The sequence below is a fragment of the Lathamus discolor genome, chromosome 3 (genome assembly GCF_037157495.1).
Source record: "Lathamus discolor isolate bLatDis1 chromosome 3, bLatDis1.hap1, whole genome shotgun sequence".
Lineage (NCBI taxonomy): Eukaryota > Metazoa > Chordata > Aves > Psittaciformes > Psittacidae > Lathamus > Lathamus discolor.
Genome location: NC_088886.1, coordinates 7,296,659 through 7,324,639, shown reverse-complemented (window position 1 = coordinate 7,324,639; position 27,981 = coordinate 7,296,659). Strand labels below are relative to the sequence as shown.

The following is a 27,981-nucleotide window of genomic DNA, read 5'->3' as shown; positions in this document are numbered from 1 at the left end:
CAGAAGGGGATCAGTTCCAGTTGATATGAGCCTGGACGAAGAGAGGGAGGAAATAACTTGATTGCTTTCGACTCAGTTCAGCTGGAGTCGAGAGGAAAGAATCAGTGTCCCTTTATTTGGAATTCAGCAAGGAGGTCGTGTTCCTGGTGAGGACAGATCCTCTGCCTGTCTTCTGGAGGTACTGTATGGGGCGCTGCGGGGCAGGCACAAAGCAGGTGGCTTTAGATTTAAAACAGCAACTCTGCTGTTGGTGATAAAAAGCTGTGTTGCTTTCTTGGAAGTATTGCTGCACTTGGAGCATACTGTGTTATAACAGCATGTTCCTCTCTTCTTTCGTGCCAAAAAGGGAGAAATAAGAAATGTGAGGCTTCTGGGCTAAACATGACCAGGGCTGGTGTGTGTGTATGTATGTATGTGTAGTGGAGGGTTGTTTTGATGTTTAGTGCTGTAATATGGGGCTTAGAAGATAAAGAGATTGGGTAGATGTGGGTGTTATGTCAAACTGGGGGACTTTGCCTCTAAGACATTTGTAGTTTCAGCGTATCTCTGGTCCCTAAAGATCAGTTGGTGGGTTGAGAACTAGGGGGAGTTAAAGGGGAGGGAGATGAAATGCAGGAAAAACTGCTGATCTGTCTGTTCCTGGCTAATTTGGACCAGACCCCCAGGGAATGGGAGGACATTCCCACCTGGAATTCAGATTTTGTGTTGAATATGGCTAAAATTAAGCATCTAGTAACAGAGAGTGCAGCTCTGGTATCCTGCAAGGCAGTGCTAAAGCACATGCCGTCTGTGCTGCTCTGCTGTCAATTCCAGCATGCTTTCTTCTGGCATCTCTCCTTGATCTTACAAACTGTGTTGACAAAAAGCAATGGGAGATTGTTTCTTCCCCAAGTCTTTATATTCAGAGTATAGCTGCTTCCTCTTTCCTACTCACATTTTCCCATATGGTGACTTTGGAAAATTCCTCTCCAAATTCGTTGGGAAGTGCAGGAAACTCTCGTTGGTAGAGGGTTGCCTGTTACTCTCTCTTAATTCTGCTGCTCACATCTGGAAAGGATCTGGCTTGGAAAGGGGAGACTCGCTCTGAGCTCAGCGCATGTAACTGACATGGCATGAGCCGCGGGAGCCTGTGAGGGCAAGAGAAATGTTCTTCTCCATTCATCTGATTTCTGACAGCAAAGGTGAGTTTTGTAGCCCTTTATTTGTTCTTTTACAAGCTGTATTGTCGGACAACACCCAGCAGCCTGCCTTTCAGCTGCAGCTTTTAGAAAGGATATTCAGTGTAAGTTAAACACTCACTTAACCAGTTGATCTTGGAGGAGAGGATGGTTTTGCATCTCTGTGTGTGTCCTGAGAGAATATGCTTGGAGAATAGTACAGAGATGAGATACTTTGGGCACGATTTTGTTGTTTATTGAGGTCACTGTGATCACTGAAAGCATACAGTAACTCCTGAAACTTCAGCTTGCTTCTTGAGACAGTGCCTTTTGTAGCACTCTGCCTCTGGTGCAGTGTGGCAGCAAAGTCCAGGAATCAGTAGTGGTTCTATCTAGACTCAGAAAGATGCAACCTCTGAGCTGGTTTCAGTGCAGCTTCTATCCTTGGGTGGAAGGACCTGACCCAAACCCCACTGACAGCAAGGGAAGAGGGCTGATTCTTTCATTCAGGTGGGTTTTGAGCTACACCTTTAGTGAGGCTTCTTAAATAAGGCTTTGGATCAGGCCCATGGGAATGAGCTGAAATGGAGGGAGTTACTTCAGGCTTTCTTTGAACTAAAAGAAAATCAGAATTGTGCCTGACCTTACTGCCTGCACTCCAGATGCAAGCAGATGTTTCTGCATCCAGAGTGTCTCCCTGTGGCACCAGAGCAGCATGCACTTCAAAGGCATTGTAGCAGAAGCATGCATATTGATGACAGCGGGGTGAGATTGCCTCAGAAATCTTACTGTGCCACAGACACAGTATTTCATGTTAATTTTTTAACATCTTTTCACCTCTATGTGTGGAAAAGTCAGATTGTTGAAAATCTATGGAGCCGAATACCAACCATGAGGTAACTGTGCTGTGGGAACAGCGTTGGTATTGTTTGTGGGAAGGGTTGGTTGTGACCTGCATGTAAAAAGGGGTCTTTAGTTTCGTTTGTAAGTATCTGTCAGGGTAAGCTGGTATGTATAAAAAATACTCTGTTAGAAATGTGATATATCATACTTTCTGAGATTGTTTCCTCTAAGGTTTCTGAGATTAGGTCACCGAATAGTAAGGATTTTACTAATCCACTGTTGGCATACTCACATGGCCAATCTTGATCTCAATATTAGTATCTAGCTGCCATATAAGGAACACCATCTAATCTCTGGAATGTTTTATAAAGGAGATTAATTTCATTATATTCAGCTTTTACAGATATGGAGGCTGTGGAATAGTGGAGCAGGGGGAGGAGGGATCAAGCAAGCAGTGTTAAATGCTTAAAATCACCCAGCAGGCTGATAGCAAATAACCAGGAGCAAGGCAAAGCCAGCCATGAATCAGGATGCTCTGTCCTGTAGTGCCACCTTCTCCCATTTCTTCAAGTATAAGGCAGTGTTTAAAGAAGTTATTTAAGATGTTCATGACTGTGACAGAGAGCAGGGGCTCTCCAGTGCTTCCCAAGCACCCACAGTCCTTGCACAGCTGCAGCTGGTGCAAAGCAGCAAAGCCCTGTGGATGTGAATGGAGACGTGTTAGTTCTGATACTGCAGTCTGGCTCTGGCAGGTTCTTGTTTCTGATGCAAAGAAGGAGCCTGGGCTGGCAGAGGTGAGCGGAGTACTTACTCCATAGTAAGGTCATGAATCCATTGTGCTTTTTCACCTTCAAAGATAAGACTCTCTCATGCCTGTCCAATCCTCCTGTGCAGAATAGCTAAAGGACCTAAGACAAGCCATTACCAGCCCTTACTGCAAATCCTTAAGTATGAAACCTGAGAAGGGCAACAGCAGAGGCCGAGGCGGCTGGACTGGGGCCAGCTGGCCGGTCCTGTAGATATTCAACTTGTGTTTGAGTTATTTTAACCTGCTGCCAGAAAGATAAAAGCTGAGCATCAGCCAGGCCTCTAAGGTTCAGATCTGCGCTGTCCAAAATCAATAGGAAGCCCATTTTGTTTTCGGTAGCCATGAGGTTTCGTTATTGTTTGAGGCATGTGAAGCAGCCCCCTGAGGGGCAGCACGGCCACTCCGTTTCCAGCGCACCTTGTTTACATTCGCAAGGAGAGTTCCTTCCCCGTGCGCAACCGCGAGGAACAGCACGAGTTACATTGCAGTAACACTGCCCAACCTCCTCTATGAACCGCTGGCATCATTGGGTGTTTCTCAATATAAAAAAGCAGTAAATGACCCGGGGAGTCAGGGATGGTGCAGGGGATGCTGCCAGGCCCCCAAATCACCTTGAGAGACTCATAGAATCAAGGAGGTTGGAGAAGACCTTTAACAGCATCAGGTCCAACCTGGACTGCCAAGGCCACCACTGACCGTGTCACTGACGGCCTCGTCTACGCGGCAGCACCCGGGGAGCGGGACCCCGGGCTCCCGGGGCCCTCGGTGCCGCCGTCCCTGCGGGGCTGACCCCGCCGCTCCGTGTCGCTTGCAGGGGCGATGCCGGCCGGGGGCCGGGCGCTGCTGGCGCTGCTGGCGCTGGGCTGCGCCGCCGCCGCCCGCCCGCCCGCCCGCAACGACTTCCCCGAGCGGCGTCTGCCCGGCCCGGCCCCAGCCTGTCCCCGCGACTGCGGCTGCACCCAGGAGGGCGTCGTGGACTGCGGCGGCATCGACCTGAAGGAGTTCCCGCTGCTGCTGCCCGAGCTCACCAACCACCTCTCCCTGCAGGTGAGCGAGCCGAGCCCCGGGCCGCGGCCCAAGTGCTCGCCTTCACCCGAACCCGGGTCCTTCCGCTTCCTCCAGCAGCTCCTCGGCTTCGAGTGGGAGGCAGGAGGTGCAGCAGGCGCAGCACTTGTGCTTGACATGCACGTGGCTGTCGGCAGTAGTGCTCTCCCCACAGGTCAAGGGAGGAAACAAGATAGGAGCATTTTCTCCTGCCTCTCTCTCAGCTCCACAAAAAGAGCGGTCAGACTAATACTTACTGTTCCTGGTGATGTGCCTTTGAAAAGGATGGGCTAAATCACTTCATTACTGAGAATTTTTCTGTCGGCACTACGTGCTGGTTGAAATGTTGTGAACGCCATGCACCAGTCCAGAGACAGACCCTGCATACAGACTTGGCAAGGAGCGGGTGCAACACAGTCACAGACTGCTTTGGGTTGGAAGGGACCTTAAAGCCCATCCAGTTCCAACCCCCTGCCATGGGCAGGGACCACTTCCACTAGAGCAGGGTGCTCCAAGCCCTCTCCAGCCTGGCTGAAGCCGTGTGTCACCACACGGCATTGCTTGGTGCTGTGCTGCCTGCGGCTGGGAGACCTGGACAAGTTCCTGTGTGATGTACTGTAGGTTACCCTGCTCTTGCAGGGGGGTTGGACTAGATGATCTTTTTAGGTCCCTTCCAACCCTTGGGATTCTGTGATTCTGTGATTCTGTGACTAATGCCATCCTGCAGCAATGGTTCCGCTGCAGAGACGCCATGGCTTGTCAGGATAAGGTCATGTGTGGATGTGGGATTTCAGGTAGAAGCAGCAGTCTGTCCTTTCAGCAGGTTTCCATGCTCTGTCGTTAGTTAAATGATCACTGTGACCAGCGTTTGGGCAGGTGTCCTGTCCATGCCTGTGCTCTGAGACCCAAGGGTCTGAGCGGGGCCACAGCATGGCAGCCCTATGGGTGTTCTTCTCCCTCTGGGCAGTGGCAGCACTTCCAGTCTTTCCAATACCTCTTTGGCCCTTAACCAACTGCTTTTTGTTTATTGCCCCTATTTGCCAATTCTATTCAATGGGTGGAATGCAGATTTTGTTCAGAGCTTTCCATCTAAGTGCAGCATAGCTGCAATGTTAGCTGGCACCTTCCTCAGCAGATCTGTCCCAGGCGTGTGCTAGCCATGGCTCCTGCCTCTGCTGCCAAAAGCAACGAAGCTTTTTGGAGCAGCAGCTGTCACTTTCTGTGTATTGGCTTGGCTTCGTGCATGGTGGGTTCTTAACTGGTCCCTTAGATGCTGAAACACTAGAATCGGTCATTAATGGTCAAAAATGTTAGTCAGCATGTTAATAAAATTCTGATGGCAGTCAACCAGCAAAAGTGAGCCCAGTTTGGCTCTCCTTGCCCATGAACAGTTGTTTTTAAAACAACACATAAATAACAGAAGTAATAAACTTGGAAATCCATGGTGCCAACCTTGTAGCAAATGCTCTGCTGCAGCTATGAGGTTTGGCTGTGCAGATGGATTTCAGGCCTTGCCCGGCACAGTCACACTCTTTGTGTGCTACCAGTGCATAAGCCGGATGTTTCTGGTGATGAGCACGAGCTACAAAGCTTGGTTCAGGCCTTCAAATGCTGCTGGGTTTGGATGTCTTGGTTTTGACATCTGAGTTTGGCTCACTGTGGAGTGAAGTCTTGACAGTGATTTGACACGGTGGGTTCCACATTTCACTGGAGTTCACAGTCTGGGTTTGTTGGGATCCTTCTTGGATTACTTTGCTGGTGATTAATACTCTCCATTTTCTTAGAATAACCAGATAGAAGAAATCTTTCCAGAAGAGCTTGCTCGGCTTTACAGGCTAGAAACTCTCAATTTGCAAAACAACAGGCTAACTTCAAAAGGTAAGCCAGCAGAGCCACAAAGTGGACAGAGCCTCCACAACACCAGCTTATGCAATGAGGCCAGTGACAGCTGATAAGGAAAGCCAGAGAGTGATGGATTAACTTGGTTGGAGTAGTTAGCTATAAGCCTCACTCCTTTGGCCATCACACAGGTCATGGAGGCACTTTATCATCTGAAACATAATACTCAGTGTATAAGAATGCAGCCTTACTGAACCAGTGCAGAAGACCTGGCAGCAGCACTGTGTACTGCAGCGTGAGGTCTTCTCATCCAGGAAACTCCCTCTGGTCCCACAGGCACATCAATGGAGCGCACTGGAGACCCAGAAATGTCTACATGCTGAATGATTTCCTTGTGACTGACCTTGTTTCTTAATCCACTTGTTTGGTTCAGGCTAGTCAGTCAGTGCAGTTTAGTCCAGTTCAGTTGTTGAATTGGTGTAAATACAAGTAATATATATTGCAAATAAGGCAACTTCTACCCTTACAAAACCATTTTGATTTGTGTTGGGAGGCTTTGCTTGCTAAGTCATAGGCTTATTGGAGAAATTCGCCAAGGGGTTAGTAAGGAAAGCAAAAGAAATGGAGGAATTGGAATAAATATTAAGAGGGTATGCAATACAAAAGATATAATTATTGTTAACTTATGTGTCACCCAGTTACTCCGAATGCTGTTGCTACCCTTATTCCAATAACAGAGAACAGCCTTTACTGACAGTGTGGAAGTGTTATGCATGGACCCAAAACACGGCACTCATATGTAGCGCAAGGAAGGCTGTGCTTAATAGATTCAGACTTTGACATTATTACCTTTGGGGCTTGGTGTTTCTTTCCCAAGCTTCAGTGCAGCCCTGAGTTTCCAGTGTGTTTTAACGTGGGAAATAGCTTCACCTTTGACTTACGATTATCTAAGTGCCAGGTGAAAATGTTATTTGCAGCCTTCCCATTGTGACAGCAATTGTGCTTGTGTGATTAGCTGGAGGTGGAGTGATTTAGCTGAAAATTAATCATTATTGGGGGTGATAAGCTCCAAGTTTGATCAGCTCTCTGAGGGGGTTCCTGCATGGCTGTCTGGATTGTGGCAGAGCAGAACAAGAGATGGGTTATGACACGCAGGTGTTATCTTACTTTGGTAACATCATGGTCATAGAGCAGATAGATCTGATCATTAGACAACCTCAGATTATGCCCTTCCAAGAAAAAGGATTGGCTGATCCATGAGCAAATGACCAACTTCTCAATAGCATGGTGCTGTGAGCACTGATAATCAGCTGTACAGCGAGTCAGCACAGCTCTGTACCTGACCCTTGCCACTGGGATTGGCCACAGACCAAATTAAAGTGCTTCCATAGTTAGGATTTTAATGGTCTTCCATTACTATTAACAGTCTGTGGGGGTTTTTGGTGGTGGTGTTTTGTTTGCTGGTTTTTAATTTTGAAAGACCAAAGCAGAGACAACAATAAGTCTTTCAGTGGCAATGAAAAATACTTAAATCTCACATTAAACGTAATACCTGAGAGGGGAAGCTGCCCTCTGGTATCTTCAGTCAGAGAAGCAAGAAGGTGCTGATGTCTCTGATGAGTTATTCCTGTTTTTAAGGGTTGCCAGAGGAAGCATTTGAGCATCTGGAGAACCTGAATTACCTGTACCTGGCAAACAATAAGGTAAGAGGCTCACAAGGCTTTCGTAGTTATTTTCTAACCAGGTTCTGAAAGTTAAACAATGAAGTCTTCAATTCCTTTAATAAAAACATGCTACATAAATACAGTTGTGCTAAAGTGATGTTCATAGAATCATAGAATAGGGTTGGAAAGGACCTCAAGATCATCCAGTTCCAACCCCCCTGCCATGGGCAGGGACACTTCACACTAAACCATCCCACACAAGGCTTCATCCAACCTGGCCTTGAACACTGCCAGGGATGGAGCACTCACAACCTCCCTGGGCAACCCATTCCAGTGCCTCACCACCCTCACAGGAAAGAATTTCCTCCTTATAGCCAATTTAAACTTCCCCGGTTTAAGTTTTAACCCGTTACCCCTTGTCCTGTCACTACAGTCCCTGACAAAGAGTCCCTCCCCAGTATCCCTATAGGCCCCCTTCAGATACTGGAAGGCTGCTATGAGGTCCCCACGCAGCCTTCTCTTCTCCAGGCTGAACAGCCCCAACTTCCTCAGCCTGTCTTCATACGGGAGGTGCTCCAGTCCCCTGATCATCCTCGTGGCCTCCTCTGGACTTGTTCCAGCAGTTCCATGTCCTTTTTATGTTGAGGACACCAGAACTGCACACAATGCTCCAGGTGAGGTCTCACAAGAGCAGAGTAGAGGGGCAGGATCACCTCCTTCGCCCTGCTGGTCACGCTCCTTTTGATGCAGCCCAGGATACGGTTGCTTTCTGGGCTGCGAGTGCACACTGAAGCTGGCTCATGTTCATTTTCTCATCGACCAGCACCCCCAAGTCCTTCTCTGCAGGGCCGCTCTGAATCTCTTCTTTGCCCAACCTGTAGCTGTGCCTGGGATTGCTCCGACCCAGGTGTAGGACCTTGCACTTGTCCTGGTTGAACTTCATAAGGCTGGCATCAGCCCACCTCACAAGCGTGTCGAGGTCCCTCTGGATGGCATCCCTTCCCTCCAGCGTATCAGCCGGACCACACAGCTTGGTGTCATCGGCAAACTTGCTGAGGGCACACTCAATCCCACTGTCCATGTCAGCAACGAAGATGTTAAACAAGACCGGTCCTAACACATATCCCTGAGGGACACCACTCATTACCGGTCTCCAGCCGGACATCGAGCCATTGACCACAACTCTTTGTGTGCGGCCATCCGGCCTGTTCTAATGCATGTTCATCTAAGGTCAAGACAATCAATATGCTAAAAGATTAGAGGGTACACGTGCCAGTGTATTTTGAACAATTATTTATGTGTGCAACTGGTGAAGGGTTTCCCTTGTATGTAGGGAGGTACAGGGAGCCCCTGTATTTATAAATTACCACTGTCTGCAGTAGGTTTTTGTGCAGCTGCATGCAGATGTGGTAGCTGCCTGTATGCAAATAGACTGGGGGGTAATCATAGAATCACAGAATGGTTTGGCTTGGAAAGGACCTTAAGATCATCCAGTTCCAACCCCCCTGGCATGGGCAGGGATGCCTCACACCAGACCATGTCACCCAATGCTCTGTCCAGCCTGGGCTTGAACACTGCCAGGGATGAAGCATTTACCACTTCTTTGGGCAACCTGTTGCAGTGCCTCGCCACCCTCACAGTAAAGAACTTCCTCCTTATTTCCAACCTGAACTTCCCCTGTTCAAGTTTAAACCCATTGCCCCTTGTCCTATTGCTACTTATGCTTCATATCTCATCAGAGGAGGCTGGTTGAAAAAATCTGTGAACAAACACATCCCAGTAGTTTAGCCGTCAAGATCGACAAAAATCTATGCAGTTTTCCCTGACTCCCATTCTTACTATGTTTGATGGAGAGGAGGGATATCCACATGCAGTCGAACTGTGCAAGTTGTGAATTTCTTCTTTCAGCTGCAGTGATAGGAGCTGGATTCCTGTTTTAATGGAGAAGATCCTAGGTGCTTTTCTATTAAAGACCCAAGTTGGATGTCCTCACAGCAGCATATCTTTCCTGCCAAGCCTAGGAAATGAAATAACTTCTCACATACACTTCCATCTGGGTGGTTCCTGTTATGGCTTTCTTTATCCCCAGTGATTGTCCACAAATATTTGCTACGGAAGAAACTGGGATGCCACAGAGAAATATAAGTTAAAACATCAGACAGAGGTTCTTTTGTCTACAAAACCCTTCCATCCCTCCGTCTCTCTCTCTCAATATGTATTTATACGCATGTCTGTATAGATGTTTTATTATCCTCTTAAAATCTGTGACCTTTTCATGTTTTGTTTATATACATGAGCCCACATTCAGGTTTCAGTCAGGCCAAGACACATCCAGAATCACTCCACAGATTTCTGTATAGAGTGATTGAGAATAGAACCCATTCCTCAGTACAGTAACATTGTGTTCTTTTCTCCCTTTCAAGCACCATTTCCATATAACAATCTTGGCAGTTAAGAACTCCACAAAAATGAACAAGCCAGACTGTGACTAATATTCCAGAACTTTGCACTCCAATTTTCCCTGTGTGACAAAACAATGTATTTGGTTTTTCTGGCTTTACTGCAGAGAGAAAAGGATCCCAAAAGAAAATGCAAACATCAGCGAATGTCAGAACTAGTTATACGGAGAAGCTGTGGACCCACAAAAATAACACATTTCTTTATAAGTCCCAAGCCAGGACAAACCAGATTGGCTTCAAACTGCATCCAGTCTGCAGCAGGAAACGCTGCAGATCAAGTAACTGTGGTGTCTGGAGGAGAGCAGGGATTTGCTGGTAGTTTGCTCCTTGTCTTATGGATCATTTTAATGCTGCTTTATCTCCAATTGTGATCCCATCGGATGTAGCTAAATTGTCTGCTGTTAAACTAGCATATTTGGTCAGAGAAAAGAAATAGAACAGACTAAAAGCCTTCTGTGGCTTACAAGTAACAAGTACTTCAAGACAAAGATGGGAATGAATGGATTCTGTAGTTTCCTTTTTAATTTTTCAGCCCACTCTCATAATTTGGATCTATCACATAACATTCACACTAAGCCCTGTTAATAGCAGAAGTCTCTTCCACCAAACCGTAGACCAGGTCCCGAGCTGTCATTATTATTTACTATAAGCTGATGATTTTGGTGACAGAAGGTCTTACATTTTGCCATATCCCCAGAGTGATTTGGGATTCACTTGGACCACTACTTCTGTCAAAGCTTGTTAGAAGCAAGAAAACTTGTTCTAAAACTGGCAGTAACTTTTGTATAATCCTTGTGAGTTCATTGGTTAAGTCATTAGTTAACAGTAGAGAAACACTTATCTGCCATATGAAATGGAAGATCCAGCCATAAAGCTGCAAGACAACTGTAGCTGGAGAAACATGGATTGTCACTTTACTTTTGCAAACAGTTGCAGCAATCCAGCACTAAGCCTTCAAGCAGTCAGCCAGTGAGGATCAATTAGTCTCATGACTAAGTGCTGAAATGGCCAAAGCAAAGTCCTGAGCAAGTGAAAACTCTTTTGGGATGAAGCTTCTCTCTTTCCCCTTTCTTGTGGTTCTGATGGCTCTCATTTCACATATCTGAGCCATGCCCTTTGTTATGTATAAAAGTTATGACCTAATAGACAGTGTTTATGGAGAAAAGCTTTCATGTGCCACTGAGTATGAAAGTGATTAAGTCGGTTTCTTGTGTCTGAATTCCCAATATTATGTCATGGTAGTGTTTTATTTCTGAGGCACTGCCAGACCTTCCTAGTCAGAGATGAGTGCCTTTATCCACCTCCCTGAAATCGTATCTCCCAGATCAGGAGCTGAGAGATTCCCAGCAAAGCCAAGAGCAGGACTGTGGCTCCTGTAGCAATATGTCAAATGCCTATTGCTACTGCTTACATACTCTCTAGAAACACTGATAAGAGCGTGGTTTGTGGGAAAGATCTTTCTTGTGTTTGTGACCATTAAACATTTAACACAGCTGAAGGATGGAGGTTTTGGCACAGGTGAACAATGAAAACCAGTAAATAATGTACTTTAATCTTTTAAGAACTAGGACTGTGTTATGAGTCCAGTAAATTGCAAGTTCATGGACATAGTCCTTCAATTGGCACTTGACAAATGAGTGAAGACAGATCTAGGCAACCTTTAGGTAAGTGGTTCAAGGCTTGGGTTAGGCAGTTCTCCAGTGAAGTGTCTGTTCTCTCACACATTGTTCATCTTTTAAGTATTTCTCAGTTTGCAATATCATTAACAACCAAGTGCAGTTTTATGGTAATAAAAACTTGAAAACTAGGTTTCCTCATTGTGTGAGCCTTGCTGTGCCTTGCTGGCTGTAAAGGCTGAGCTCTGCTTCAGTGGTGTGAGGAGGAAGCTTTACAGATTCAAAGAACTTCAAGCTAGAATGCTTGATCTCTTCCATTGTCCAGATTTTCCCATCCTGATCTCAAAGCTTTAGATGACAAAGAATTCAGAATCTCCCTAGAAAAGATGTTCTCTCCAGAGCCCTTCAGAGTGGATATAAAATGCTTTAAGAGTGGTCTCATTAGTACTATACTTAACATCTGTAACCATGGTAATGGCACTTGCCTGCTGCTATGTGCTCCAGGATCATGCCAACTACAGCACTGTGTTAATAATTTGTTTCCTAAGGGCTTAATCGTGATGCACAAGTCTTTTAGGTTTATGCTTCCCAGAAAACTGTCCCCCAGCCTGTGTATTGTCACCTGTATTCTTGTTTCTAGGTTTGCTGTTAGCAGCCACTCAGTGAACGGAGCTATTGTATTATAGAGATGCTCTGTAAGACTGAGCTTTTTTGATCATTATTTTTCACTCCATCAGTTTTTGTTCAGATGCAGATGTTCTTAGCATTATTTTATAAAATCACTGATAGAAATAGCAATAGACCAAGAGCAAACACATCGAATCTTCTTGTCAACTGTCAGCTTCTGGAGACAGGACTTTTCTGTATGTTGTTTCTGATACATCACTTGTTTAATGAACAAAGTACCACTGTACAGTAGGTCTTTACTTTGAAGTCCCATTTTCTTATTCCATCATTTGGCTCAGAAGCATCCCTGCCCTTTGAGAACCTGAATCCTCCATTGAAAACATCATCATAAATAGATACAATATTGGAACAGACATATGAAGTGACACTCCTCCCCTACAGTATACTTTGATAAGAGGGTAAATACTAGGCCACTGTGGGGTGGGTTGGATTGTTTTGGCACAGCAGGCTGAGGAATTAGGAATAATAATAAGCAAAGTGTTTGCTCTCTGAGTAACAGTTTCTTGATTTCTTCCACCAAAAAGAGGACTCCTCCAACCAAAACAAACATTCACTTACCTTGGAACAAAAGTCTGTCTCCTTCCTGGAGAGATTAGTGAATGAGGACAGTTTGTTTTCATTCATGCAATCTGCATTCAGTTTCATTTATTTTTGCCTGTTTAGAGAAAATAAATCTGCAAGTATTTTGTTGCTGGTCTAATCACTGGTTAAAAGATTTGTTGCATTTAATGGGAATACTCCTGAACATTTCTTTTACAGCTAACAGTGGCTCCAAAATTCCTACCGAACACCTTGATCAGTGCAGACTTTGCAGCCAATTATCTCACTAAGATCTATGGGCTCACTTTTGGACAAAAACCAAACCTGAGGTAAGGGGTCGGGAAGTAAAACAATGACGGTGTTCGGCCACTGCCTGGATGCAGTTGGTGGCTGATAAGAACTATCTGGCTAAACCATGTTATTGCCTACTTATGGTTTTTGGAAAGAAGCTGCCTGTTTGTTATTCTCAGCATGAAAGATCAAATAATCTCTCAAACAAATACGTTCCAAGGGCTTTTACTAGCTGCCAAGCAGTTTTCATAGATAAAAATTGAACTGTCTCCATTTTCTTTGTGTGTCAGTTATGAGTTGAAAAGAGTTTCTCAAAATGGAGATGAACTGTTTAGAAATCCCTAGTTTTATAATAAGTCATTTAAAAATGGAATCAGGTTGAGAGTACAGCACTTTGCAGTACTCAACTATATTAAAGCTAAGCACTTCCGCACCTTCAGAGTGGTTCATACCCTCACGTGTGGTTTCAAAGGTCTCTCTGCTAGTTTCAGGTTATGATTTTCTCAGCTGGATCCAGTGCAGCACATTGGCCCCTCTCAAATTCAGATGCACATAGATGACCTTCTGTGAGATACGGTCTTTTCCAAAGGTGTTTTGAGTAATCCATAAGGACACCACAGCGTCTAAATCCTGCAAAGACAACTCAGACTCTGTTGGTAGCAATGTACGCATCCAAGTTGGGAAGCAGTTAATAATAGCTGACCCAGTTGAGCTCCTAGAGCTCAGTCTTGTGATGAACTGAAGAACTTTCCATTCCCACTGAATTCATTGAGAGCTGAATCTACACTGAACTTACTTGGCCTTTAGTCTGGTCGGCTCTTGGTAGCTGAAAAGGCTGATTTGCTCACTGATTCCTGGCAATATCTCATCATGAAATAAGTTAGATTTATACGTGTGTTATTTCTTAATCTAAATTGCAGAAGCTGCTGTGTTTTGGTTGTGTACTAAAATTCATGCACTCTTCTGAAGTGACTTGCTCACTCTCCTATACCAACACTGCTTTTTATCAGAATAATAACTCACTGATTTTCAAGATTGCTGATATAAAACCCTAACAAACACAGTTGTTCCAGTTGGTTTATTTGCCCTCAGTAGAGTTCATGGTCTCAGATGGATTATTTGGAAAACAAGGTTTTAGGAAAGGCAAATATTTGTGAGTTAAAAGTACAGCTGACCAGGCAGGGTGAACAATATTTTCAGTGTGGCTCTGAACTCCCTGGAGTGTGTGATCGCATGATTGTGTTTCCATACTGAGCCTTTCCTTCCTTCCAGAAAGATGTTGCCAAGTTCTCTGCAACTGGTAAAGAATCCAAGATCAAGTTAGAAAAGCACACTTTAACACTGTGCTCTTGGAATTTTAACCTGCCTCCGCAAGTTTAGGGGCTTGCTGCATCTTGGGGTAAGCACAGGGAAGGAAGAGGTAATCAAAGTCAGTAAAATCCTGTCATTTCTTTTGTTAAAAAGAAGTCAGATGAATTCCTTTTGCAGTTAAAACCAAAGAAAAGCCGGAATAACTTCATAGGCGTCCATTGCTTTATGCAGAATTAAAACCTGTGTAAGAAAGAATGAATCCATTCTTCAGAATCTGATTGGAGAAACTCTTCCTTGAATATTAAAGGCTAAAAGTAAGCGGAGCAAAAGGAAATTAAGAAACCCTCTTTCTCTCAATCCCAAAGGTTCATTCAAAACCCGAATTCTTCCAGATTGAGAAATCTGCTCTTCCTATCGGTATTCTTTTCCTGAGTTCTAGGAGTAGAAGAGAAACTGTTTCCTGGGGTATTTCTAGCTGTCATAGGAACAGAAAGAATGGAGGGGTGAGAGACATCTCTTTCTTAAGAGATCTGCAGGTTGATTTTGCCCAGATTTGATTCCAAGCAGAAGTTAAAACTGGGGACATATCAGTTATTCAGATATGAGTTTTAACCCTCTCACATGAGGCCACCACACTGACATTCTCTGTTTCAAAGCACTGCACAATCCCAGACTTGTACTCAGTTTCTTGTTAAGAAGATAAAGCTACATGTGAAATTAGTATTCATGTGCATGTTTGGGTTTTGAATCGAGCTAAATTTCAGAGAGTATTTGGACCAACCATTTGGTTTTGCATCTGTATTCCTTACTGAATTAAAGGGCATATTTTAAAACCATATTGAATCAACTCAAAGAAAGAAGAAAAGATTGAAATACAGGTTTCAAACAGCCCTCTCATGGTAAACACCTCCCACCCCCCCGCAGATCTCACTGTTTAACTTCATCTGTTTTCTCCTTCCAACAGGTCTGTGTATCTTCACAACAACAAACTTTCAGATGCTGGGTTACCCGATAATATGTTCAATGGCTCTAATAATGTGGAGATACTCATCATGTCCAGCAATTTCTTGAAGTATGTTCCAAAGAATCTCCCTCAAGCACTATATAAATTACACTTAAAGGTAATGACAACAAGGTTTTGTATTCTTTTATGACTGTGACAAAGTACCGTGTTTGTACAGCCAAGCCATTTCAGTGCACTTGGAAACATTCCCAGGCCCATTGAAAGTCTTGTCTGCTATATCCCCAACAGTAGCTGTCTCCCATGCCCTTGCTTTTTGTTCATAAGCAACAGTTTGTTTTTTGCAAAACACATGCTCAGAGGGAGCAAAATGCTTTTCTGTTTTCGGGGGAATGTGTTGCCAGTGCCTGTGTGGTAGCATTGCTGGCCTCTTCCCTGCATGTAATGGTATCAATACATATTACTGCAAGAAGGTAGATCATTCTCTATGGCCATCCAGTTGTTGGCTTCGCAGTTAAGTTTGCCACTGATGATGCTGTTTTCCTGACAGCTGCTTGCCCACTGTGTGCTGGCTTTGCTTGCTAACTCACTTCACACAGACTACTGTTTCCTAGCATCAGTGGTTTTTGTTTGCTACCAAACTGGCGATTCAGATGACACAGAAGTTTGGATCGGTGATGCTTTGCTGCTACAACTTCTCCAGCGATAGTGCAATAGCAGAAGTTGTGGTATTAAGTAGTCTCCAGCATTTTTAATTCCGTGTCATCTGATTTTGATAAAAACACTTCATCATGTCTGTGCTAGAGATCTCAGCCTTGTTAATGATGGGAGAGCAGTAGCAGTGGGGAGTCCTGGTTCTACTTCTCCGAGCGTTGACAGCTCCTTGGACATGTGTAGACTGGAGCCTGTTATCAGCGCCTGAACTTAGGCAGTTCTGTGTTGCCTCCCAACTTTATTTTCCCTCGAAGGTTCCACCGCTAATTCCCATTAAAGTCTTCTAGAAAAGAAGCTTCTCCAGCCTGAAGAAAAGTAAAGGCAAACAGTCTGATCCTTTAAATTGCTGGAATTTCTCTGCAAAGTGTGAAGTCACTAGTCCCCTGCATTGTATTGCCATTTATAGGTGATTATTATCTCCCAGAGGGGTCTCAGACTTTGAACTCATATCCTTCCCTGCTGCCACCAATTGTGTTAAGGGCAGAGGAGCTGAAGAGAGAAATGAGCATCTTGTTTTCATGTGCACTACCTCTCAGTAGTAACATTTACCTTGATATTATGACTGAGAAAAAAACAGGACAAGGAGAAATGAGAGATGGCCAGTAGTGGACCGAGAGTGTCCAAAAGGTGTACTTTAGATGTGGCAGAGCTTTGCTTTTTCTTTCACTATTCACTGAGACACTCAGCCAAATCTGTCCGTAATGGCATCCACTTTATATTAGTTGGCACATGAATCCAGTTAGTCTGTCCACCGTATTTTTGTGTATACATGGATTGTGGGAAGTCGAACAAATTCAGTGGCAGTGTTTTATATATCCTTTTGTAATTCCTACAGTTTCTGTATGGAATTTCAAAGTGGATTGTTTTGTTCATGTCTGCCCACTGGTTACTCCAGAGTGACACTAAGGCAATAGAAGTAATTGTTTTGGGATCTACATTGCAGGAACTGCACCTTTTGGAATATCTGGGAGGGTGGCAGGTTCCCAGCTCCCAACTGAATTCTTCTTTATGGTGAAATCTGTCTTAAAAATTCCAGAAATCTTGAGCAAACTCCAGAGGTAGTTTCCTGGATCACATTATACATTTGCACATAGGTGGGAGGGCTATGAATACAAAATAAAACTACCTGGGAGGCAGGGGCAAATTTTACCTTCTTAACCCAAAGATTCTATGGGGAATCAATAAAAGCAGCTTGCAATATTTCAGTCTAGTATTTGTATTTATTTCTTAAGCTGAATTATCATGCTCCCTGAAATATCTTACGTCTGGCCCTTTTGAAGTCTGATTGCCTGATGCTAGTGGAGCAGAACCTGAATGTCTTGTGTCATTTCATGCCAAATAATGTGCTTTGTGCTTCTGGTGGCTCTAGAACAACAAGCTGGAGAAGATTCCCAAAGGAGCCTTCAGTGAACTCACAGGTCTGCGGGAGCTGTATTTACAGAATAACTACTTGACAAATGAAGGAATGGACAATGAAACCTTCTGGTGAGACTGAGATCTGTAGTTTGTACCTATGTGTCTTCTACCTCCACTGGTACAGCAGTACATCTGCTGAACAAAGTATCTCTTAAAAAGTACATTTATTAAAAGCTGAATGATGTTACACTTTCCTCTGCTAAATCTATATGAAAAGTCTTAGATTCAGATGCTGCCATTCAAAAGCAAGGGTCTGGGTCAGTGGTTTGAATTCCCGCTGCAGAATACTTTTATACAAAAGACACAACACTGGACATCAGCCTGCACCATTCCCTGATTGCCACAGACCCAATCACACCAGATACTGAGTGCCTTCTGGGAAAAGGCCTCCCAGAACAGTGCTGAAAGCTGGTCTCTGGTCTTCCAAACTTGTCAAAAGTGATGTTACTTGGGACTTTCCAGTTCCAAGGACAGATCATTGGAAGTTAAGCCCAGATCTTCATCTTTGCTAAAGCCACTTCTGTGTTTCTGGAAAGATGATTTGAAAGCAGCCACGGATAGACAGCAGGTGATTGCTGGAGTAGGCAGGGGTGCAGTGGTGCTGCTCAATAGCCAGATGGCTGCAAAAGCTTTGCTGCGAGCTAGTGCAACAGAAATAGCCTTGGGCTGTCCTAAATTTAGCTTGGGACTCAGCACTTCAACAAGTTAACGGTGTCTCTGCCTGCACTGAGTTCTGCCCTTCTTCCCCCTGAGCATCCAAGTCACATAATCTGTCCTGCCCATAAATTCTGTAAACTTTTCTAATGTCCAGGGATGAAAATGTATGAAACTGTGCTTTCCTTTTCCACGTCCCACTGCCAGAGACCTCCTTTAGCAATTTACCATAGCTGTGTTGTATCTGCCTCCAGGTCATGTTGGACATACCATTTTCATACCATTTCTGTTAAGATTTTGATAAATAGAGTACAGAGGCTATAGCCAAGACACCAGTCACAGCAGAGGGGTGGATTTTGCTCCTTGCTCTTGTGGTACTGACTGTACACCACAGCATAGAGCTTCTGAGATGTACCCAAGCAGGGAAAACATTTCAGCTTGCAGCAATGAACTGCTTGATCCAAAGAGTATTATTTGCTCATTCAGAGCATGCTTGGATAGTCGTGAATAGTAGTGTAGTAACCAGTAAGTAATGATGTCTGTAATGCATTAGTTCTTGCATTTCCTGAAAACTTCCTAGTCATCTGTAGTGGGTTATGTAGTGCCATGTGCAGATTAAAAGCCTCATTTGAACCGAGAAACTGACTTGAAATAAAAGGGAATACAGGGAGGGCTCCTCAATCCTGGCATAAAACACCACTGATCCACATCCAGTTGGTATAAGTGGCTGGTCTGGGGATTTATTTTAGCTTCAACTGAGTCCATGGAATCCAGATTCAGTAGCTTACACAAAGCAGCTCTAGCCCTGACTCACTTCCATAATGCTGGAGGGTCAGGAGAAGTTCACCATCTTAGCCTAGGCCACTGAAATGAGCATTTCTGCTTTTCCTAAGAGTAATATTTTATCATCTGGAAAGCAGACCTTTAATATACACTTTTAGAGTGACAGAAAGACTCATGCTCAGGCTACGTTTCTGTGAAACCAAGGGCTAAATTCTGTGTTCTAATGGCACTCCCATAGCATCTTTCTTGTGGTACTGGTGCATTGGAATTGCTCACATGTTGCTATCTGTGGTGTCAAATGAGAGAACAATAGACTGCAAAACTGATCTCAGGTCTCAGCCCAGAGGCAGTCTGGATGTCTGTGGACTCTAGCAGGTTCTCTTGCAAGTGTGGCTGGGGAGCAATGGCAGCACCTAGTCCTAATCCTCATGGCTCCCTGATTTGCTGTCTACATCAGCCACATCATGAGACCCAAAAGGGCAGCAGTGCTGGGTAAAAGGACTAAAGCAAAGATTGTAAAATCTTTGGGGAAGTTGGTTATCGTTTCACCTTGCAGAATCTAAATGGAGAGTGTTTTCTTTCCTACTTTCCCAAGGAAATTGTCTAGTCTGGAATATCTGGATTTGTCCAGCAATAACCTCTCACAAATCCCAAGTGGTTTACCTCGAAACATCGTCCTCCTTCACCTGGAGAAGAATGCAATTAAAGTGATTGGCAGAGATGTCTTGACCCAAATTAAGAACCTGGAGTATCTTCTCCTCCACAATAACAAATTAAAAGCCAGAGGTATTCACCCATTAGCCTTCCAGGGCTTAAAGAAGCTGCACACTGTTCACCTGTACAACAACATGCTGGAAAGGATTCCCAGTGGGCTGCCCCGGCGAGTGAAAACACTTATGATCCTTCATAACCAGATCTCTGAGATTAACAGGAATGACTTTGCTACCACTTACTTCCTTGAAGAGCTGAACCTGAGCTACAATAAGCTCAAAAGTCCCCAGATCCATCGGGAGGCTTTCCGTAAACTAAGACAACTAAAGTCTTTGGATCTCTCTGGAAACAACCTCAACACAGTGCCCTTTGGCTTTCCAAAGAACTTGCAGATTCTGAAGCTGAAGGAGAATGAGATAAGCATCATCCCAAAAGGGACTTTGTCTGGGATGACAAAGCTGCGGGAATTATATTTGAGCAACAACAAACTGAAAGTAAATTCAATTTATTCAGGAGCATGGAGAGAACTCAGCAGTCTGCAGGTAAAACAACACCTTCTCTAATTGTTTTAGTGATGCTTATGCCCTCATCTGTCTGCTTAAGCCAGTTTGTGTGGCACCAATACTAGATGTGCTTGGTCCTCATGTTTGGGGCTTGTAAATGCTATGCCCTCTGTTTCTAGAGTAGAAATGATGTGCTATTTTGCCAGTGCCTCCCACTGCTGACCAGGGAGCTAATTCTGGGAAGTGTAAAAACAGTGTTGTTTTTGAACCCTAATGGTGTCCTATATTTCTAGCTTAGTGAAATGTTGTCATTATAAACTGAAACTAGGCCTTTCAAATAGCTTGTCTCCCAAAAGATTTAAAATCTGCTCTGAAGAGAGACAGCAGGAGGAAGGAATGCATAAACAAAAACACTCTTAATTCTCAAAGCCCCCACATCAGCTTATAGTCAGACAGGCCAAGCTGCAGGATTTAGCAGCTGAGCTGGCTAAGGCACCTGGATAGCCGCTGGGAGGCCTGGATTCAGTCAGCAGCCTTCTAATTTACTTAATTGTTAGAGAAAGTTAAACACAAACCATAAGGCAGGCAGGAGAATCACATTTGTGCTGTGCAAAGTGCCCTCTCAAAGTTGTTATACTACCTGAAGGATTTGTCTGCATTGCCTTTTAGGCAACAGCCTGTTTCCTGCAGTGAAAAGTATTACCTGTGTCATATGGCAACCATCTGAGGGTGCATATGGTTAGGTCACTGTACAGGCAAAGTTTGTACATCTCAGAGCAGATCAGGTATAAGGGACATGGAGCATATGTCACACTGGCTCCTAGTGTGTTCTCGGATAATGCAAACATTTATCTGTATGAACTTTTCCCTTTCAGTTGTTTCTGGGAATAAACAATAGCTGTTTTTTCTGTTAATGTGACTCAGCAATGCAGCAGTAGTATCTATAGAGCTTTTGGCTTGCATCAGCTGCAGATTTGGTCCATGGCTTTAATAATACTTTTTGCATTTGTTTGGTGCCTCACTGATGGGTATAGGGGTGTATGTATGTGTGTGTGCATGCAAATACATCTAAGATGAAGAGGAGCCTGGCCTGGAAGGATGATGCTTTTGAAAAACACAGATGTTGGAATTGACAGGCACCGTCATTTGGGTTGGGTCTTCCTTCAAACAAAAATGGGTCATGAGACCTGTTAGGCAGCGTTGGTTGTTGGTTGGAATGACAAGCTCTCGTTCTCAAAAGGCCTGTTTCATAGTTGCTTCATGTTACTTTTATTCTACTGTCACTCCCTGGTAGTCAGTGTCAGCGCTGCTGTATCAAACATTGGTCTTTCAGTTGTGCCTACCCCATCTCAAACCCTGTTCATGTTAAATAAGGTTAAGATAACAGCGCATACTTAAAATCTGATTAGACTAATGGTGCATTTTTGGCTGTTGCTTTTTTCTGGAACAGCATTCCTACTTGTAATTTATTTCTATGATAGTATATTATGAATCTTTTTAATGTTAAAGGCTTAGATGTGCCATTGGTTTATGAGCTGGTGCACTGGAGTGGATTTGAAAACAACCATCACATAATATCCTGATGGTGCATGTACTTAGCATACGCTTTGGTCCACACTGTTTCCATGGAAATCACTGAAGACTATCTGCAGTTGCAGAGCCAGACATTTACATAATTGTTTGCCACATTAGGATTATGTGGGGAATAAACCCACTGAAATCATGACAGTCGTTTGCAGAAGTATAGCTTTGAATAATGTGCAACTAGCGTGTCAGCTTGGTGCAATGAAAATGCCACAATACAGGATTAACAAAACACTTTTGTTGATCCATTTTCTTGCGTAAAATTCCCTGGCCTTTAGTCCTGGTGTTTTCATACAACCTCCGTGTTAGAATATTTGCAGATGTTTTCATGTGTAACTCTAGTCACTAATCTTAGCTAGGGAAGTGTTTGCAGCAGCAGCATCTTCCAATGACTTCTCATGTAAATCTGAAACCCAGTCTGCTTTTAATTCATGTAAAGCAGGCATGGGCTAAAGCATGGGGGAAAAAATGCTGGGACTCCTAAACAAAACAGCATGATGTCTCATGCAAAATCATGGTGCTAAATTGTAGTGTAAGAGAGCAGAATTGTCATGGCCGTACTTAACCTTGATGCAAATTAGAGGTAGTTTAAATTGGGATAATAATAATTATAAGTGATAATGAATATCACTTCAGTTTTTCCACCACAAACTCAAACTGCACCTTTTTGCATGGCTGACAATCTGCAATTGCCCTTGTACACGCAGTGTTTGTATTTGCTGGACCACACCAGAAGAGAGAAGTTCTGCAGCAGAGTCACCAAAGTGCCATCTGCAAAACAGAGCCTATTTCCAGATGATTTTTAGACACAACAAATCCTGGATAAGCTTTGCATAAACATCTCACTTATGCAGTGCTAACATACTAAGTTTTCTATAAGTGCATATATATACATAGATGTATTTTTAGAGACTTACATGTATGTGTGTGTGTGTGTATATATATATATATATATAAAACAATGGATAAACTTCCAAAGCAGGAGGGGGTGTGTGTAGAGCCAGCCTTTGGAAGCTCATTTGTTGCCAGATCTCTTTTTGGAGTGCTGCCAACATTTAAATTCAGCCATTTATTTGACCCCTTGTCTGTTTCCTGCAGTCACTAGACATGGCTGGCAACCAGCTGACTGCTATCCCATCAGACCTGCCAGAATCTCTGGAGTATCTCTATCTTCAGAACAACAAGATCACAACGGTTTCAGAGAGTGCTTTTGAATCCACACCCAAAATAAAGGGGATTTACCTTAGGTAAGGTCAAGTTTCCACTTCAACACACAAGGTTTTTTCTTCTTCCTCCACTTTATAATGGCTTACTGTTTGGAAAATACTTAAAACCCTAACTTCCAAAATAAGCAACTTTGTTTTCTAGTAATGTATGCTCAAAACTGTGTTCATCTGCTCAGAAGAGACATGGCTACACGTAATAAGCTCTTGCTGTTTGGAGAGTGTGTCCTTTCTGTGCTTGTTAGAATGGATTAGGCATGTTAGAAATTCTGGGAAATTAGTGTTTAACATCATGTCATACTCCAGTGTTCAGCTGTGATCTCAAAGTTTACACTCTGCTTGTAACACTACAGCTTTTCTTGTGTCCTGGATTTTGACAGAATCCCCCTTGAGCGAGGTGTGAATGACTAATCTTGGAGTTGTGCACGTTCCCTTGACAGCTTTGTCAGAAATAAATGGCAAGTTACAACTTAAGTAGCTAAGTTTAGAAGCTTTTTTATCCTATTCGGTCAGCTGGATGACAACTTTGTTTTTATAGGTGACAGATACAGACCTTTTTTACATACAGTATAAACTCACAGTAGAGATCTATACCACAAGAAGTGAAGCAAGAATCTGTTCCAGTAATATGTACAGTTTTAATCTGATTGAACATTACTGAAAATATTGCTTAGAATTAATCTATGAACCCTTATGGAACATTTCATAAAGCTGATCCAGTGGATGTGTTCAAAGAACCTAGGCTGCCTGCTGCACAAGACTAAATATGGCCTTATTTTGTCTGTATGCAGCTAAACTATGCTGAAGAGTTATGAAGCATACCTTTTTGGATGAACGATTCCATACCAAGCAAATAAAATTACAAAGTCTGGTGTAAATTAGAGCAGTCTGTCTATTCAGCTGCTCACATTTATGAGATTTTAGTGAATGCTTGGACGCAACCCAGAAACCACATACCGCATTCTGTATTTCTATCTAAAGAGAAAAAAAGGAATTTGCAAAACTGTTTTGCTGATGTATTTAGGAGGCAACTCCACCCAAGCTATGTTTCTTAATGGGAGGCTATTAATCACTGCAGTACTGTGAAGCAACAATATACATCTGGAATATCAGACAGAATATGATTTGAAGCTTGTTCATGAGTAACAGACCAAACAGTATAGGTGAGAGCTTCTTAAATTGCAGATTAGTTCTTGGAAACCCAAATAACAGATGAAAAATTATTGCATGTTGCTTTGTTTCTAAAGGGATTCTTTGTGCCAGTATTTTGAATTTCGTGGAAGAAGAATTAAACTGTCAAAGGATGACACTGAATCTCATGAAAAATCAAGTTAAACTTTGAAATGTGGGCTGTGGAGCAGAAGCCTGTGCTCTGTGTGAAGGAGAAAGCAGAATACCAAGAGAAAGAATTTGTGGGGGTGGCATTCCAATATTATGAATTTTTTCCTTGCAGAATACAGTTGTAGAAGGAGGAAGAAGGGCTGAGAAAATTAGGAGGTTTTTGAAAGCTTGGTTAGTGAACTTGAAATCAGTGAGAGATTCTTAATGTTTCCCAATATTTTCCTGAAAGGTCCTTTGTGATGGTAGAAAGTGCTGTCAGCAAACTTTGTTCAGTCATTTCATTTGCCTGCTTGCAAATCAGAACCTGCTTTCCCTTCCCTTCCCCATGCAGAGGAGTCAGTACTCCTAGAGTGCTGTTGTGTGTCAGTGTAAGAATGTAACTAGGGTTAGAGTAACTGCAGAACAGTTCCCTCCTACTCTACACATTTGTGTGTTGGATATGAAAATGAGTTTATTTTAACAGGAAGGCCCTTTTGTTTGTTTAAAGGTTTAATAAGATTGCTGTTGGAGCGCTGAAAGAAAGTATCTTCCAAAACCTAAAGCACTTACAAGTCCTGGATATTGAAGGGAACCTTGAATTCAGCAACAGTTCAAAGAATAGGGATGACTCAGAAGAGGAAATGGAAGATGAGGAAGAGGAAGAAGAACTGAGATAAAACATGAGCTCACACAATCACATCATGTGGCAGGTAACAACTCTAGTTTAGTTAAATCAAGGACCCAGTCCTCAGACTCTTTGTTTAAATAATTCCAATTTACAAGTATGGTTGAAACATAACAAGTGGGTGTCTGAGCCCTGGACTCAAAGACTTCCACTAAAACATGGCTGAGAATTGCAGAATCAAAAAGGTTGAAAGTATGTAATTTTGTAAAATGAAACAGTATATATCTGGTTTTCATCAGAGGCAGTGGACTGTTCATAGTGACCTCTGCTTATAGCTACAACAGACACAAAAGCTAAATATGAAAGTCATTATTTAGTAATTCTGATAACAAAAATTAAAGAAAAGGTCTTTAGTATTTTTAAACAACCGGTTCAAAAGGAAAATAGAACCAACTGTGAAGCTTACTGAATGCAGAAGACCATGTGAGCTGAAAATGAATTAAAAAGTTAGACAGATTAAAAGAAGATAGACCCATTGGTGTCTGTTAAACATGGCATTAAGATTGCAACCTCTATCTCAAGCAGACCTTACATCAGTGACCACTTGGGAGTGGGAAGATAATGCTATACTTGGCATATTTCTTAAGGAAAGGATATCTACTGCAGGTCACTTTTGGAGACAGTATGTAGGGCTGGATTAATGCCTGGTCCAGAGTAGCCAGTTCTCACAACAGCCTGTGCTTTTTGCTTTTTGATAAGTCTTGGTGAGGTCTTCATGGCTCACCTAATCCAGATTCACCGAGAGACGTCTGGGCAGTTACAAGTGGTTCCTGCTGAGTCTGCACTGGTAACTGAAATGAAGATCTTGGTATTCCGTAAGCAATCAGGCCAGCCACTCAGTCTCTCTAGAAGAGAAGAATCTCTTTTTTCAACTGAAGAAGAAAAGATGAAGGGAGAATAATGTTTGAAGACTATCCAATTTCTTTTCTGTAAGAAAAATGGGGATCTGCTTAGTGCATCTCTTAAGCATTTTGTGTTCAAAGATGATGAGGTTCAAGACACTACTCTCTACTTTTGGAGGTCTAAATTCTATGACTTGAAAGAAAAAAAGGTTTAAGTTTTTCATTTTGTCCCTAACAAACATTTTGTCATGGAGAATGACACAAGGAATTGCTAGGAATAGAGCTAATACATTGAAAAGGTAATGGGGCCTGAAAAGAGCAGAAGTTACTTGGCAAGTCAAACATTAGACCTCCTGGCTGGGCTATATGAAAACTTTGTGAGAGAAGAAATAATTCATATCTGCAAATTTCAAGTACACGTAACTTCTTAATCAGTACATCTCTGGTTTAGTTTGGGGCACGTGTAGCATGTCAGCAGGTACTAAGTTTAGCATATTCTGAATTCTGTATTCCATTATATAACTGATTTTGTTTTTCTGATTTGCAGGAAAGCATATGGAAAATTACATATATGTCTATGTGTAGATATCTATACAGATATACAGAGAACACTTAGCAAAACGTGCAATGAATTACGCAGAAACTGTCGTGGCACTGGGCCAGGCTTATGGAAGACAATGTGTTACAGTGCCTTATTCAGGGAGAGACCCTGAATGCGTTTCCAAAGCTTCCAAATCATCTTATACAAGACCCAGGATCATAAGGGATTGCTCTGGAACTCACAAAAGCTGGCTTTTGTTTCTTCTGTTTCTCTTCCTTCACTGTTTCCATCTGTAATAACAATATGGGACTGTTTTGAAACATGCCTTCAAAGGCTGTTTTTGTCACTGCATTTTAAATGAACCATGTATATGCTTCTTTTCTTTTCCTCCAAGACGCTGTTACTGATCAGGAGAGATGGATATTTGCAATAGTTTCATGTGTGGAGCAGTATATGAGGCATTTTGGCCATCAAGCAGCAGTTCTGGATGCAACTATTCCTCTGTTATAACAATGTGTATATTTGGTTGAGAAAAACAAAGTAAGGCTGGATCCCATAATATTTTATCTCTACTGCCAAAGCCTGCAGTATATTCCTGTTTTAGAAAGATTTTAAGATAAAACAATTGCTCTTGTGAATATATATATAAAATCTGTATGTCTGCCTTCCAGAGCTCTGGTAAAGTTTCTGTCTTGGTGTTGTTTGCCCATGATGTTTGCCCATGTGGCAGTTGTGTAAATGTCTCTGAAGGTATACCCAGAAGGTTGAGTAACAATATGCAGCTTAATGTATGTGGTAGAATCTTTCACATATTGTAGATCATTCACGTTAAGAGTCAGAAGTGAGACAACTAAACCAAAATGGATAAGTGAGTGTGGAATGTCTGAGGAGAAAGCTGTTAAGTGTCAAGAGAAATTTGTTTAGTTCCAGTCTGGAGCCAGTACCTGCTGTCATACACTTTTGAAGCCTCACCTGTTTTATGGTGTTCAGTATTCTCAGCTCCTGTTGGAATCATGGAAATTAAAGAAACCAAGATAAAGAAGACCTATAGAGGTACCTGGATAGCAAGTTTCTTTTTTGATTAAAGTGTCCTTCACCTGAGGCAGCTAATCTGCTTGATGAAATGGTCTTTTCTTTTGAGGATTTCTGATTGAACACATGTTGTTTTGCATACTGCATTCCAGGATTTACTTGGAAACACAGTTGGCTCCATTTTTTAACAGCTGTTTTTCCTGCTGGAGAAGATCTAGTTCCACGCTCTCTCATTGCATTCCCATAGCACATTACACTCATTTCAGGCTGATATTTCCTACCTTAGACAATTCAACACAATCATGAATCATAGAAAGAAAGATTGCTTCTGGAAAAAAAACAACCAAAACCAAAACTTTTCCCTAAAAATTGCAAAACCCCCCACATTTTTAAATTTCTGCTTAACAGCTGAGCAATAAAATAGCTTTACAACTGACTTTTGGGATAGATTTCTATGTAAAATCTTTACAGAATACAGCTCAAATCTTTTAGCTATCTCCAGCAAACCCCACTGGAAGTTTTGCTGGTCTTTGGTGAAACAGACCAATTTATTATACCCCTGAAGAAGCTGAGAATATGCAGATTTGTACAGTTTTATGGAGAACAATGCAATCATCTTTAAACTGCAGCCCCTTATACTGTGATTCTGTGAGAAGTCAGGTGCCCCAGACTCCCTTGAGAGTCTGATGTGGTAAGTTTGGGGGTGAAGGTACATTTTAGCACCTTGTAAAATCAGGCCCAGAATTTCAGGCT

The 27,981-nt window shown here is 42.9% G+C and overlaps 1 protein-coding gene across 2 annotated transcripts; it reads left to right on the top strand.

The window, feature by feature from the left end:
* PODN (podocan) lies at window positions 1-27,306 on the top strand. Of its 2 annotated transcripts, none has more exons than XM_065673321.1 (11): window positions 1-178; window positions 3,623-3,855; window positions 5,637-5,730; window positions 7,330-7,394; window positions 12,877-12,986; window positions 15,224-15,380; window positions 17,304-17,419; window positions 19,383-20,040; window positions 22,684-22,832; window positions 24,637-24,838; window positions 26,203-27,306. In XM_065673321.1, the coding sequence occupies exons 2-10, from the start codon at window positions 3,628-3,630 to the stop codon at window positions 24,803-24,805; spliced, it is 1,746 nt and encodes a 581-aa protein (XP_065529393.1). In that variant the 5' UTR covers window positions 1-178; window positions 3,623-3,627; the 3' UTR covers window positions 24,806-24,838; window positions 26,203-27,306. The 2 variants fall into 2 exon arrangements, with proteins under 2 accessions (XP_065529393.1, XP_065529392.1); XM_065673320.1 differs by lacking the exon at window positions 1-178 and adding an exon at window positions 704-1,181.
* Window positions 27,307-27,981: the final 675 nt, after the last annotated feature.